This window comes from Bemisia tabaci, chromosome 9, assembly GCF_918797505.1.
Source record: "Bemisia tabaci chromosome 9, PGI_BMITA_v3".
Lineage (NCBI taxonomy): Eukaryota > Metazoa > Arthropoda > Insecta > Hemiptera > Aleyrodidae > Bemisia > Bemisia tabaci.
Window position 1 is genome coordinate 10,399,149 of NC_092801.1, and position 14,246 is coordinate 10,413,394.

Sequence of the window (14,246 nt, forward strand, 5' to 3'; positions counted from 1 at the left end):
AAATTATAAGTAGTTACAGATAATTTTTGTGCATGATTCAATGGTTTCCAAAGATTAATAATCGTAATATGTGAAGTCCAAATAAAAAATGAGGGTGGAACAACTGAAATTTCAAAAGGGGGGTCCCAAAAGTAACACAAATCAAAAGACATCAGATCGTCTGTTGACTATTTTTCATTGGGGTTGAGAAGAAAGCGAAACATTTTCTGGAATGAATAATCTTAGGTCACAAAAAAGAGTTATTACCTTAATTTGATTGAATTGGCAAGAATTTTCTAGCTATCCTAGTAAAATCTACAACTGCAGTGCATGATGCCAAATTGTCCAAGTTAAGACTTTTAAACAAATGTAACTCATTATTCCATATGAAATTATGACTTTATAGGTACTAACAGCGGAAATCAACAAATCACATGTTCAGATTATCAACAGCAACCCTTTCTCAATGAATGCATGATTTTATAATCTTTAATCTCAGTGACTTACTTCTAAATGAAGTTTCGGCGTAATTACCGCAGAAATCGCCAATATTAGGCATTCAATTATCTCAATTAAAACGTGATATGGGAGCTATGGTGAAGATAATTATGACCTTTCATTGTTTATGTTATCTGAATGATAACTCGAGAACTTGCTTGACCTGGGAGTTATCTGCATGCGCAAGTTTGTTACCAAAGTTTGCTCTTAATATCGACTAGTTGATACATTTTAGACATACTAAAATTTGCTGGTGTGCGTCATCGGAGATAAAAACGAATGCACGATGCACTCGATCGATACTCACTCGAAAAGGACGGAACATTTCAGACATGTCGGAGGGAGGTCCATCAAGGCACAATGAACTTTCCGTGTAAAAAAGAAGACCGCAAACTATTGCCAGTCGGGGAATGGTCAACATGAGAGCTGGGTCGTACTGGTCGATTTGATCTTGAGATAGTAATCCTAACTTTAATGCTCTGTAAAATAAATACAAGTTTGTTAGGAGAAGTAATGAATGTAATAATGAAACAATGAAAAAGCAGGGAATTAGAAAAATGCAAGCATAATTTTTTAAACTTAGTGACCAGCACTCGTTATTTGACTCTTCAGGTTTTCAGGCATTAACTTTCATTACATTTGCATGGAAACTGCCAAATTTGGTCCTAATATTTGTAAACTCATTCAACTTCCAATAAGGACTGGAAGCTAAGGTGTACTGAAGAAAAATTCAGGCTAAAGCTCCAAAAGCTACTTAGAACTCAACAAATTTTATTAATAAAACAATTGCAAATTTCCTAAAAGCCAATTTGAAAAACTACATCTGGTTCATTGGAATATTTTAGATTAAAATATGTGAGCACAAAACCTCAGACTCTTCACTTAGAAAAAAATGAGAAAAAAATCTGTGTCTATCATCAGGGTCAAAAGAATCCTTGAATTTCAAAATTTTTCAGCTTTTCCCTAGCTCTTCTTTGTTTTTGAGCTAAAAATTTCCCAGCTTTTCCCAAACCTTCCAATGGTGAAAAGCATGGGAATGCTTGTTTTAAGATATAATCTTATGCAAAATTTCACTTCAGCAGATACAGTATGTGGATACAACCTCGATCATTCAAAAGGATCAACAGGATTATAGAATTCAGGGTTTGATGACAGAATTTCTTGACTTTCCTCTGCGTTTTCACGGACGATTTAAAGTGCTGACTTTTTTAAGTTTCTCCTGACTGTTTAAAAACTTGTGACTCAAGAAATTTTGCTACACCGACTTTGACCATAAAATCGATGACATGTAAAATTTGGTTCCAAATTCCAATTTCGAACACAAGATTCCATTTAAATCAGAGAGGATCAACAGAGTTTTTTGGACTTTGCCAAGGTGACGAGTGACTCTGTATCATCTGATAATGAAGCATTCCCTCATTTCTAAACTCAAATTTTCTACTGGTTTTGAAGAACAGAACAATTGAAAAGGTAATAATTAGTAATTACCTTTGTAAAGTCTCTGAGAATAGAACAATAACCAACTGCTGGAGCTGATATTCATGGGCAGTTTTGACGGGTACCATCGCAGAAACATAGCAGAGCTCAAACTCTGCGAGCAGATGATCGAACATCTTCAATGACTCGATTAGCCTGTCAGCGTATAACTCGTTGAACATGTTAAGCTGGTGGAGTGAGTTTGAGCGCAAGCTGTGTTCGCGCAACAGTGTCCGCACATTCTCCAGCGATTTGGTCAACGCTTTTGCCAGAGGGCGCATGGCGGACGATTCATTCTCCCGGTTTAAGATACTTGATCCTGCAGCCAGGCACTGTTAACAAAAATTTGATTGTTATTTTTACCATAAACAACATCGAGAAAACAATAAGGAGATCGGCGTGACTCTATAATCTAGGGAAAGCTGTAAAAACTCTACGCAGGCAATTAGATGTTATGACGCCAGGAAATTGTGATTTGAAATGAGACTACAAATTGCACTGTCTTCAATAAATAAATAAAGTAGTGGTCGTAGAAAATAAATTTGTTTGGCTTAAAAGCAAAATTAATAAAGTAATAAATAAATAAAAAAAAAAAGATTGGTCATTATAAATTCAATTTCCACTACCTGAAAACATAAAAGACCAGGGTTTTGCAAAAGGTTCCACTTAGCTTCAAGTAACTGGCCTTGAATACTTTAAATAAGAAATGGACGGATTTAACCAAAATAAACCAAATGCATTGTATTTTACCTAATTTCCTCTCATATTTGGACTGCATTTAGCAATTTGGAACTATAAGATCTGGCCCGGTTTAAAAACAACGTATGTGCCATTAATTTCCCTATGCACATGATTGTTTTTTCAGATGAGCCAGAATTTATAGTTCCAAATTGCAAAATGCAGTCCATTTTACTCTTGTAAAGAAAAGAATAATTAAACAATTTTTTTAAGCAGGATCGCTAAAGTAAGTTATCCTGAACAATTTTCCTGAGTACTCCGAGGTCTCTTTCCTCATGGGCAGTTAAAAATGGACTATGTTTTGCAATAAAGAACTACTAATGTTCTAACTCATCACAGAAACAACCTATGCGCAACTAATTTCTCAATGCAGGAAGGTATTCATATGAACGAATATAGTAGTTCCTATTGTAAAATGTTGTCCAAATATGGAAAAACTTGAGATGAAATTTCTTGAACTCAAAATAATCAATGAATGGTGAGCATTGATTTACATTATAAGCTGTAAGCAAAAGCTCAACAACTTTCACGTCCTCGAAATACGTTACATCAGCATGTTTTGTAATAAATTAATTGGGAAGATTTATAAAATTACTACTCATTAACATAACTCAGCTAAAAATTATATGAACTGCATCAGCTGAGGTGGTTGGTATCTTTCTAGAATACTGCCGTGCTAGGGAAAAACGCCGTATGAACCTTCAGGCGTTGCCAAATTTCCTTCGATAAAACTCGAATTTCCTGGTTGACTAATGAGTATTTTCCTTCCGATTATTCAGCTAATGTTGTTCGCTATTTCACCAAAATGCCCTGAATATTTCGAGTAAAAATATGCATAAGTTTCCTCAAAAATAAACGTTTAATTGAAGGAAATGTGGCTACTCTTGAATGATCATACGGCGTTCTCCCTTATCACGGCAAAATAAAACAATACATTTTTCTGACAGAAATGTCAGGGAAATACACGAATCTCTATTTAAAAGCAAGAAAAGATATAAACGGTAACTATGATTGAAATTTCGTAATAACAAGATAATGGAATTGATAAGACAGACTTTTACGCTTCGATTCGATTTGAAAATTCTAGACCATGAAGAACAAATAGCAGAGTACAATCTATTTAGAGTTGCTTCTACGCCTCACGCCCTAGAAACGCCCACGCATTTTACTTTTTTTATTGATAACTCCTGTTCTTGAATACTAATGGATGAAATATCTAACAATTAATCATAGCGATGAACATTTCAGTAGTTGATGCGCAAACGGTCTCAGACTGGGAATTACACGATGAGACTTATCAGTTGATTAAATTTTAAAATCAAACATCAAGACTGACATTCTGGGAGATTCAGGGTGTCTAGCAATTTTCAAAAAAAAAAAACAATCCCTGACATTTCCTTGAATTCCCTGAAGAAAACGGCGAAAAAATCGGGTAAAAATTTAAAATACCCTGACAGACGGAAAAAAAAAAAATTCCTTGGCATTTCCCTGACAAAAAGGACAAATATTCCCAATTTTTCGACAGGGTTGAACTGAATAGTTGTAAGGAAGAATTTGTTCATGTTTTCTGGATATAATATAATAAATAGCGTAAAATATAAGAAGCCTGAATTTGTGCGAGATATTTTCGTCTCGTTTTTAAGATTTAAACGACATCAGCAGACAAAAATACATTCAACATTCGTTTTTAAAAGAAATTCTGGCAGACATTTTGGTAGAAATCTCTGCAAGAATAAAATTCGCGAAAAATTTTCCGAAAAATCCGAGTTTTTCGATTTCCCTGACGTTCGACTGACACGAAAATCGCTTGCAAAATAAAATTCCCTGACATGCCGAATTTTTGCGGATTCCCAGACGTCTACCCTGATTTTCCTGACACCAAAAAAAAAAAAAAAATCCCTGACACTTGCCGGTCCTCCCGGTTTCCCGCTTGCTAGACATATCATTCATATAATATTAATAATATATAATATATATAATATATATTATATATAATATATAATATATATATATATAATATATATAATCTATATAAATAAAATCGTTGGGGGTTTCACTGTAACGCTTATTTCTGGAGTTCTACCGGACCGATTTCGACGATGCTTGACTCTGGTTAAAGCCCTTGACGTCCCGATGTCCGCAAAATTTTCAGACTTCCAAATTTTTCAGCCTCTTTCGCTTAAGACGCTTTTAAAGCCAAATCCACCCCCCTCCGACCTTAAGTTTCCGAGAGTTGCGGTATGTTTCCGTTGTAACGCCTAATTTGAGAGATCTACCGGGGCGATTTTTACGATTTTTGGGTCGACCGCAAGCTCCTAGCTTCTAGATGCTCGCAAAATTGTCAGACTTCCAAATTTTTCAGACTCTTCTTCCTGAGACGCTCTTAAAGCAAAATCCACCCCCCTCCGGCCTTAAGTTCCCGGGAATTGGTTATGTTCCTGTTGTAACGCCTATTTTGAGAGATCTACCGGGGCGATTTTTACGATTTTTGGGTCGATTGAAAGCTTCTAGCTCCTAGATGCTCGCAAAACTATGAGAATTTCCAATTTTTCAGCCATATCTGTGTAAACCGCTGAGAGATGCAAATAGACCCCTCTCCATATTACTACTACACAGCCTTCACCCAACGCCGAAGGTCAAACTCGGACTCAGTCTCAGCACTGCTCTGTCTGAATAAAAGGAAGCCGCCCCAGATACGTGGTTCCATAAAACTGTCGAAGCGGTGCGATGACATGGGTTTTCCCGTCCTTTTGTCTAACAACCCTCGAGCCCGAGACTGCTCGCTACGGGATCGCAGCCCTATTGTCTCATATGCCAAACAAAATCTGACCCTCAAAATTTAAAGACAATAAAAATGCAATTTTTTCTATCATTCGGAAATTGTTTTTACAGTGTATATTTTTCGATTCGCGGTGAAATTTTGAGCAGAATGGTGGTCAAACTAATGAAAATACATGATTCTACGGTACACTAAGATCGATACCACAACTGCTGCATTTATAACTTGCTGAACGATATTTCCGTTACTTATCAACATATCACGACGAAATTTAGTTCATTGTAATATACTTTTTTAGCAGAGCGTAAATTTACTGAGAAAGTTGAAATCGAACCCGATGAGAGAAATTTCATCAATTTTTTTGGAGCTCCACTAGGCCGAGCAGGAAGGGAAAAAAGGATGACGAATTGAGATCTATTGCTGCCGCCTGGTCTCCTGACTGTCCAGGCCCAGCTGTTCTTGAACGCTTTGACGAGATTTTGTCGGCAGACGAGTCAAAACATGATTTTCCGACCAGGGAGCGACATCCAAACCTCGCGCTAATCCTCTCATTGTATTTTTATTGGAGGTATGTCCGAATACTTTGAAGAAAACCGAAAATGGTCTCTTTTTTAAAGCGTAGTGTTTGCAATTCTGCCGTGCTAAGGAAGAACGACATATGAACATTCGGGAGTTGCCAAATTTTCTTTGATAAAATGTTTATTTTTGAGGAAAATTATGAATATTTTCCCCATGAAATATTCAGACGTTTTAGATCAAATTAAAAACAAAAGTATCCAAAATTTTCAAAAATTTTCCTGAAATTTAGCGGTTTTCCAGGGGAAATTTGGCAACGTCTGAAGACTCATACGGTGTTCTTCCTTACCAATGCAGAATTATGTTTGTCCCTCCCGTTACCCCTACATCAGCTACCTTTATCGAAGAGCAAAGGAAAACCGTGGGAAAAAACAGGAAACAAAATGTTTTCAGGACTGAATTGCTTCCTCTGAGTTGCTCCGAAAATCAGTCTATTCGTGTACGCTGCCAACTTAGCTGCATCCTGCATCTCGAGAGCAACACTGATTAGATTTCGAAATCTCGCGACTTTTTGAGAGGTTGCCCATCGCTCATCTGCTTTCGTCGGATACGTTCTTTTACGGTTATGTTAGTTGATCAATGGGTACTTAACAATATCTGCTCAATTTTTCTTTCTTTTTTCACGGAACAGTTCCGATTTGTGAGTGTCCGATATTGAGTGATACTATTTTGCCTCTGTATTCGCGAGATACGTTCTTTTGCGGCCGCGCCAGTCGATGAATGGATATTTAGCAATTTCTACTCATACTTTCTTTCCTTTCTTTTTTTACGGAATATCCTCGGTTTTTTAGTGTCCAACCCAGTGCGAGGCTATTGTACACCTGTTTTCGCCAGAAACGTTCTACACAATTTCTACTCATATTTTCTGGGTGCAAATGTGCGAGATTGTTGCGTCCTGTGCATGAAGTTTGTCTCTTTTTAGTGCGTATACTAATTAATGAGTCTAATAATTTACACATTCAAACAATTCACTCGAATTTTTTACGCAGAATGTTCCTTGAGTGAGTAGCTAACGACTAGAAGGAGTAACTCCAAATTTACATGTATTTTGCCGGTCAGTGCCGAGTAACCGAAAATCCTTCTTTTATAAGGTAATACGTTTTGTACCCCGTTCGTTCATACTTTTGCGCGAAATTCATTTGAAAATACATCCATTTATATGATGGCCAAATGCATGAGATGCTTTTTTTCATGTAACATTCGAAATTTGCTCTTTTCTTAAGTCCTAAATTTCTCTACTACTGGCGCCACCCGACGTATGATTGTTTAAGTCTGTAGCTTTGGCGTGGTGTTGGCTGGAGTCCTGGAGGACGCCAGTGAGCTACTCCTCCTGGCCAATACCAAGTGCGCAGGGCTTACATTGTCATATTCCGGAGGGACTTCGCCTTATTTAACTCACAGTTAATGCCCCCCCCCCCCCCCCCCCCCCCGAAGAAAAATCCCTTACAGGAAAACTATCCATAATGCTTCTTGGCAATTTCGCGTAATTTCGTTTTTCTTTTGAAAATTTACAAGGAAGATCATTACGGAACTGAAAACAGGTAAACTAATTTAGGAAGGAATGCCTCTCGTATTCATGTATTCAGAAGAGTTCTTATTGGATTACATTACTTTATCATCTTTTTGCATTTACGGCACGGAATACGGCTCGCTTGCGAGCCGTAAGTCACTCGCGAAGCGAGTGACCGGGGGTCCAGGGGGCGGAGCCCCCGGCTAGACGCGAGGCGAGCGAAGCGAGCCACAGCGGCTAGTATATAATAATATTCATTTTCAGGTTAGGCTAGTGTTCGACAAGACAGCCGTAAGTGCTATCTTCTGTATGCTTTCGTGGTTGCGTTTTGGGCACACAACAAACAAGTTAGAAATTGACAGAGGAGGGCGACACTTTACTTGAAAGCACTGTTTTCATTGGCTCTCTGGAGGAATAATGTCCAGGGTGTCTACTAAAACAGGCTGACTAAAAATCAGTGCTTTCAAAGTACTTTTCCAGTCCATTCCCAAGAAATTCAGTACCTCCTCAACAGAGAAATTCAGTAATTTTTCCGCACCTCCAAATGACGAAATTCGAAAATTTTCAAAAATTTGAATTTCTCGCTCAAAATTGCAACAAAAATGACAAAAATTCCGGACCTCCTCGCGAAATTCCGCACTTTTTCAGTACTTCCGCACCGCCCTTAAAAAATCAGTACTATATCCGGACTTGTAGACACCCTGATGTCACTTACTGCTGTCTTGCCTGAACCTACGTCATTTTTGGCGCACTTGCGGCTTTCTCATATGTCTCGTTTTGATACGATTAAGATGAACTTTGCTGTTTAAACCATGTCAGTGATTTCATCTAAAAGAGTTGAGACAAATTTTGATGGAAACGCGATTTCAAAAATTTGACATTTACTGCTCTCCTCGCTATCACGGCAGCATTGAGACTGGCGAATTTTTTCCCTTAAAAATGTAAGTACCTCTGCTCCAAACCACAGCTGACCCGCCAGATTGTCCTGCATGACGTCATCCGGGAACTTGGCTCGAAAGTCACGATCGGCCCTCTCATTCGGAATGAGCTCATCCATAATTTTATTGCAAATCGTCAGGACCTGAAACACGAGCAAATCATCAGCTTCCTTGATAAAACACACGCTAGAAAAACACGCACACGGAAAAAAAATTGAAAGTAGATTTAGCATTTATACTGTTAAAAAAATGTGCAACAAGTATCACATGCTGATTTTACAAATAAATAAATAAATGCTAACTCAACATTGAATTTGTTCACATAACCGTGGACGTAGTTAGCGTAGCATTTTTGAAATTACACATTTTTACAGCATTTTTGAATCAGCATTTATACTTGTCGCACATTTTTTTAACATTTTTAATGCTAAAACAACAATTAATTTTTCTCCGTGCATGATGATTCCAGTATTGTAAATTTTCCACCTAAATCATATTTGCAAAAAAAGTATTCAAAAAATTGATTTCTATACCGCCGTGCTAAGGAAAAACGCCGTGTGAGCATCCGAGAGTTGCCAAATTTCCTTCGATAAAATGATTAATATTGAGGAAATTTACGAAGATTTTTCCTTGAAATTTTCAGGAACTTTAGTTGAAATTGCGAGCAAAATTATCGGAAAAATTAGATGAAAAATACCAAACACAAACAAATCATCAGTTTCCTTGATAAAACACACGTGATGAGGACAGAGCTAGAAAAACACGCATGATGATTCCAGTATTGTAAATTTTCCACCTAAATCATATTTACAAAAAAGGTATTCAAAAAATTGATTTCCATACCGCCGTGCTAAGGAAAAAAGCCGTGAGAACATTCGAGAGTTGCCAAATTTCCTTCGATAAAATGATAAATATTGAGGAAATTTACGAAGATTTTTCCTTGAAATTTTCAGGAACTTTAGTTGAAATTGCGAGCAAAATCATCCGAAAAATTAGCTGAAAAATATTCTTGAGTTTTACAGGAAATTCGTGTTTTATCAAAGGAAATTTGGCAACGCATGAAGGTTCATACGGCGCTTTTCCTTAGCATAGTTCAAACATAATTTTTGAGAGAGTGAAAAATTTTACAGCCGGGGTCAAGTTACAAGTCAAATGAATAAAATGAATTAAAAAATTCCGCGTTCTCATTGGCGCACGAGGATTTATTTTATTGGGACGCGTTTCGCAGGTGCGGTTCACTCCTCAGATGTTCGCAGCCGGCTGCGGATGGAATAGCCATAGCTCGAAAACGCGTCCTAATGAAATAAGTTCTGGTGAAAGTGAGCACACGAAATTTTTTTTATTCATTTAACTTTTTAAAAAAGAATACCTACTCTTAACTTGGCGAGGCGAAACCTTAAAATTTACAATTCAATTAATTTCTTCTTGACGAATTAATAACTGTTGGAGGAAACTTGCAACGTTGCAAATCAAGGTGTCACTGTCTCAACTCTGAGAACACTTAACTCAAAATGCGACGTTGGAAATAGTCTAATTGTATTTTTAAGAAGAAAAACAGTCGATATTATTTCTTGAAATATGAGGTAATGTGGTTTCCTTCAACCAACCATGATTAATCCCTACGCAATTCAAGGCATAAGATTCGTCGGTTTTCCTTGGAAAAATAAAACATGAACGGAGATTTTGAAACGCTGTAATTTGAATAAGTGTCTTAAAGTTTAGCCATCTATATTGGATGTAAATGCGGCACATGAGATTAACTAGAATTTTGAGGATGATCAGAAAAGTCGTTAAAATGGTTCTATTATGCGGCCATTGACCGAAGTGTCCATAAATGTAGCAAAACATTTCGAGAACGATCGATGGAAATTGTACTGAAAATTTTAGGGATTAGGTATTATTTAATTATTGAATGATCATAAATTTCGACAAAACTTGAAAAATCTAAATTGACTGACACTGATTTAAGGAGAAAAAGTGATGATTCTACGATAGACAGCATATCACTGTCACCAACTGGTTTTTGACCTTTTCAAAGACTTACAAAAATTAATTGAAAAAGAATACAATTACATTTGGAAATTGTCAGTGTTTGTAATCCTGCATAGGTTCATGCAAAAAACAAAAAAATAAAAAAATATGAGAAATCGTCACTGCTGAGACCTTGAAACCACAGAATGTCATGTAAGTTATGTAACCGACAGGACATTATTTTTTCTGTCGGTTACAAGTGCGTAACTGACATGACATTTCGTGTTATAACGGTCTCAGCGTTGATGAATTCTCATATTTCTTAGCATGAATATGGGAGAGGTTACAACTTTAATAGCTTTCTAACGATACTAGTATTATTTTTCAATTACTTTTCCCCAAAACACACTATTCCCACACTTTCTTGAGGACATCTACTTAGAAATTGATAGTTCCTGATCCTGACACATAAGAAATTAAAAATTTAAAAAAAAGTAAAAATATGTATATATAAAAAAAAAATTAACAGGACAAAAATTACAACATCCTTATGTCGCCCCTTAAATTTCGAAACTAAAGGTTTCTGAATCACTCCTGAGACTTGAAAATACTTTACTCATTGGCAGTGACAATTATTGAAAGTTGGCAACACTGATTTTCCTTCATTCATATGTATGTAAAACAATCGATTCTTTAGCCTCGCCTATAATCGATATTTTAAAAGGTTTCAAATGGAGGAAAAACATGTTTGCCAACTTGCAAAATTGCCATCGTTGATCGGAGTGCACATAACTTACGAGTTACGTAAGGGGGCCTTGAAACAAAATAATGACCGTTGGATCACCTCAAACGCAAGAGAATACGGAATAAAGCGGAAATTGCTTGACCAAAATATAGGTAATCTTTTACTTCTCCTGAGCAAGGAAGTTTAACAACTTTTTGTATACAGTGGAAGTGGCTGAGCTTTAACAGCAGTTAAGTGCGAACACGATTAACACCATTAACACCGAGATGCTCTTTGCCTAGGTCAATATTATCGGTGGGCAATTTGCGCATTTTCTGGCATGAATTGGCGCGCTATTTTACTGCCTGACACGACGGCCTCTTACTTTCGAGGCCAGAAAGAATTGAGAACTGCACAAAAGCTCTTTAAACCAAAACAGGGTGTCTTGTCTAGTAAAACAGGCTGACCAAAAATCGGTACTTTTACAGTACTTTTTCAGTACATTCCCATGAAATTCAGTACCTCCTTAGCGGGAAACTTCGGTACTTTTTCAGTACCTCCAATTGACGAAATTCGAAATGTTACAAAAATTTGAATTTCTCTGTCAAATTGCGGCTATAATGACGGAAAAACGAGAAAAATTCCAGACCTTCTTGCGGAATTTCCGAACTTTTTCAACACTTCCGTACCACACTTAAAAAATCAGAGCTATTTCCGAACTTTCCGGAAATTCCGGACTTGTAGACACCCTGGACATTTTCTCGGCACGAAAAAACACAATAATTGAACACCCTAAAAATACCTGGAAGGGCCCGAATTAAACGCTCGAATAAACAAGCGATTAAAATAAACAAAAGATAATCTTGTTGATTGTTTATCCGATTTACATTCGCGTATTTATGCAAAGATCCTACATTGACGTCACATTCCCCCTCTTTCCGTCGCCTTTTCACTCGCGAAATTTCTGGCCGTGTCAATTAGTTTCCATGATTTTTCGAACCTGCACCGTTTCAGCGAACAGCTGCGACGCAATCGACGCATCGGGCGGCGCGGTCAAGTCAACGAAATAATGCTGCCGTGCTAAGGAAGAACGCCGTATGAACATTCGAGAGTTGCCAAATTTCCCCGGATAAAACAGGTATTTTTGACGAAATTCATGTTAATTTTTCCTTGAAATTTTCAGATATTTTCGATTAAATTGCGAACAAAATGTTCTGCAAAATTGGAAGCAAAATATTTATGATTTCCTCAATAAATTCCTATTTTATCAGAGGAAATTTGGCAACGTCTGAAGGTTCCTACGGCGTTTTTCCTTAGCGTGGCAGTAAGCAGGTAGAACGCCGTATGAGCCTCCAAGCATTGCCAAATCTCCTTTGACGGAGTTTGACTTTGAGTTAACGCACTTTTAGAGTGTCACACAGATCCACCATCTCGATTTTTGTGCTTACTGTCAATGTTTAACGAAAGTCATCTGATCTTCTGCCGCACTCTAAAAGTACGTAAATTATTTGGCGTAGACTCTAATACTGCCGTGCTAAGGAAAAACGCCGTATGAACATTCGAGAGTTGCCAAATTTTCCCGGATGAAACAGGTCCGAACGAAACAAGATTGAAAAATGGTCGTGAGTAACTGGGTATAAAGAACGTTCACAACTTTTCTCGGAAAAAATATTTCATCGGGAGTGACGAGGCAACGTTGGAATGCTCATACGGCGTCAAAACGCAACGCAACGTAGGCCTTTGAAGCTCCTTTTTTCGACGCCGCGATTATTCTAACGCGGGTTCGAATAATCGCGCCGAACACAGTGCGGCCGGCGTTAAACGTGTATAAGCGCCTGCAAGACTTCAGGAATACTTCACGCATTGCGCCAAACGGTTCGGTCGGGGTCAAGCCCATATTGGTGCCTGCAAGACTTTGGGAATACTTCACGCATTGCGCCAAACAGTTCGGTCAGGGTCAAGCCCATATTGGCGCCTGCAAGACGGCATGAATACTTCTCGCATTGCGTTAAACGTAGTGCAGACGGGCAGTTGGCTTGAAACACATAATAGCGCCTACAATACTGTAGGAGTGCCGTAGGACTGCTTGTCATCATTCTTGACTTTTTGCTCCAGTCTTTGAGGAAAGTTATTCATATTTTTCCTTGACATTTTCAGATGTTTTGGATCAAATTCCGAACAAAATCGTCTGAAATTTTTGAGGAAAAATATTCAAAATTTTCCCAGTGAATGGGCCTGTTGCAAACTTTTGCTAGAGCAAAACTAAGAGTTGTTTCTTACAGATAATGCCTCAAAAATCACGATGAGCGCATCGGCAAACTCTGAAATGCACTCATAACTTCACAATCTGCGTAAGAAATTTGCGGTTTTTTGAGCTTCCCGCTTCAAAAACGATACTACGGCATAGGTGAACATTTTGTTAGAGGAGTCGCTCCATCGTCGGCAATAATCATCATAGCCGACGCCAATCCGCCAAAACACGTTTGATGGGACGAGATAACACCTGAACTGGATTAGACAAGATGACAATCGGTGTGTTAACGTTCATATTTTCCACGCCCGAATTGATTGACCTTGAACTCTCCTTGAATTACGCGCGGAACTGCGTGCAAGCGTCGGCCATGATGAATATTGCCGACGATGGAGCGACTCCTCTAACAAAATGTTCACCTATGCCGTAGTATCGTTTTTGAAGCGGGAAGCTTAAAAAAACGCAAATTTCTTACGCAGATTGTGAAGTTATGAGTGCATTTCAGACTTTGCCGATGCGCTCATCGTGATTTTTGAGGCATTATCTACAAGAAACAACTCTTATTTTTGCTCTAGCAAAAGTTTGCAACAGGCCCATTCGGCGTTTGTTAAAGGTAATCTGGCAGCGTCTAAAGTCTCATACGGCGTTTTTCCTTAGCACGGCAGAATAGCTATTCCTCGATTTTTCATCACTGGAAAAAAAAAAAAAAAAACACATTGGATCTAGAGTCCAGACTCTTAAAAACATCGACAAGAAAAAGTACTCTTGATTCGATCAGAATCTAGCTCAAATCAAGAACCAAGCCT

The 14,246-nt window shown here is 37.8% G+C and overlaps 1 protein-coding gene across 2 annotated transcripts in view; it reads right to left on the minus strand.

Annotated features, from left to right (window-relative positions):
- The window catches only part of LOC109036712 (lateral signaling target protein 2 homolog), a 99,807-nt gene that overhangs the window by 15,428 nt on the left and 70,133 nt on the right, over positions 1-14,246 (minus strand). For both annotated transcript variants that reach the window (XM_019051067.2, XM_019051068.2), the window contains exons 3-5: positions 8,506-8,637; positions 1,966-2,285; positions 785-956 (exon numbers count right to left, since the gene is read on the minus strand). In XM_019051067.2, coding sequence (XP_018906612.2) covers positions 785-956; positions 1,966-2,285; positions 8,506-8,637 — 624 coding nt within the window. The remainder of the gene's footprint in view (positions 1-784; positions 957-1,965; positions 2,286-8,505; positions 8,638-14,246) is intronic.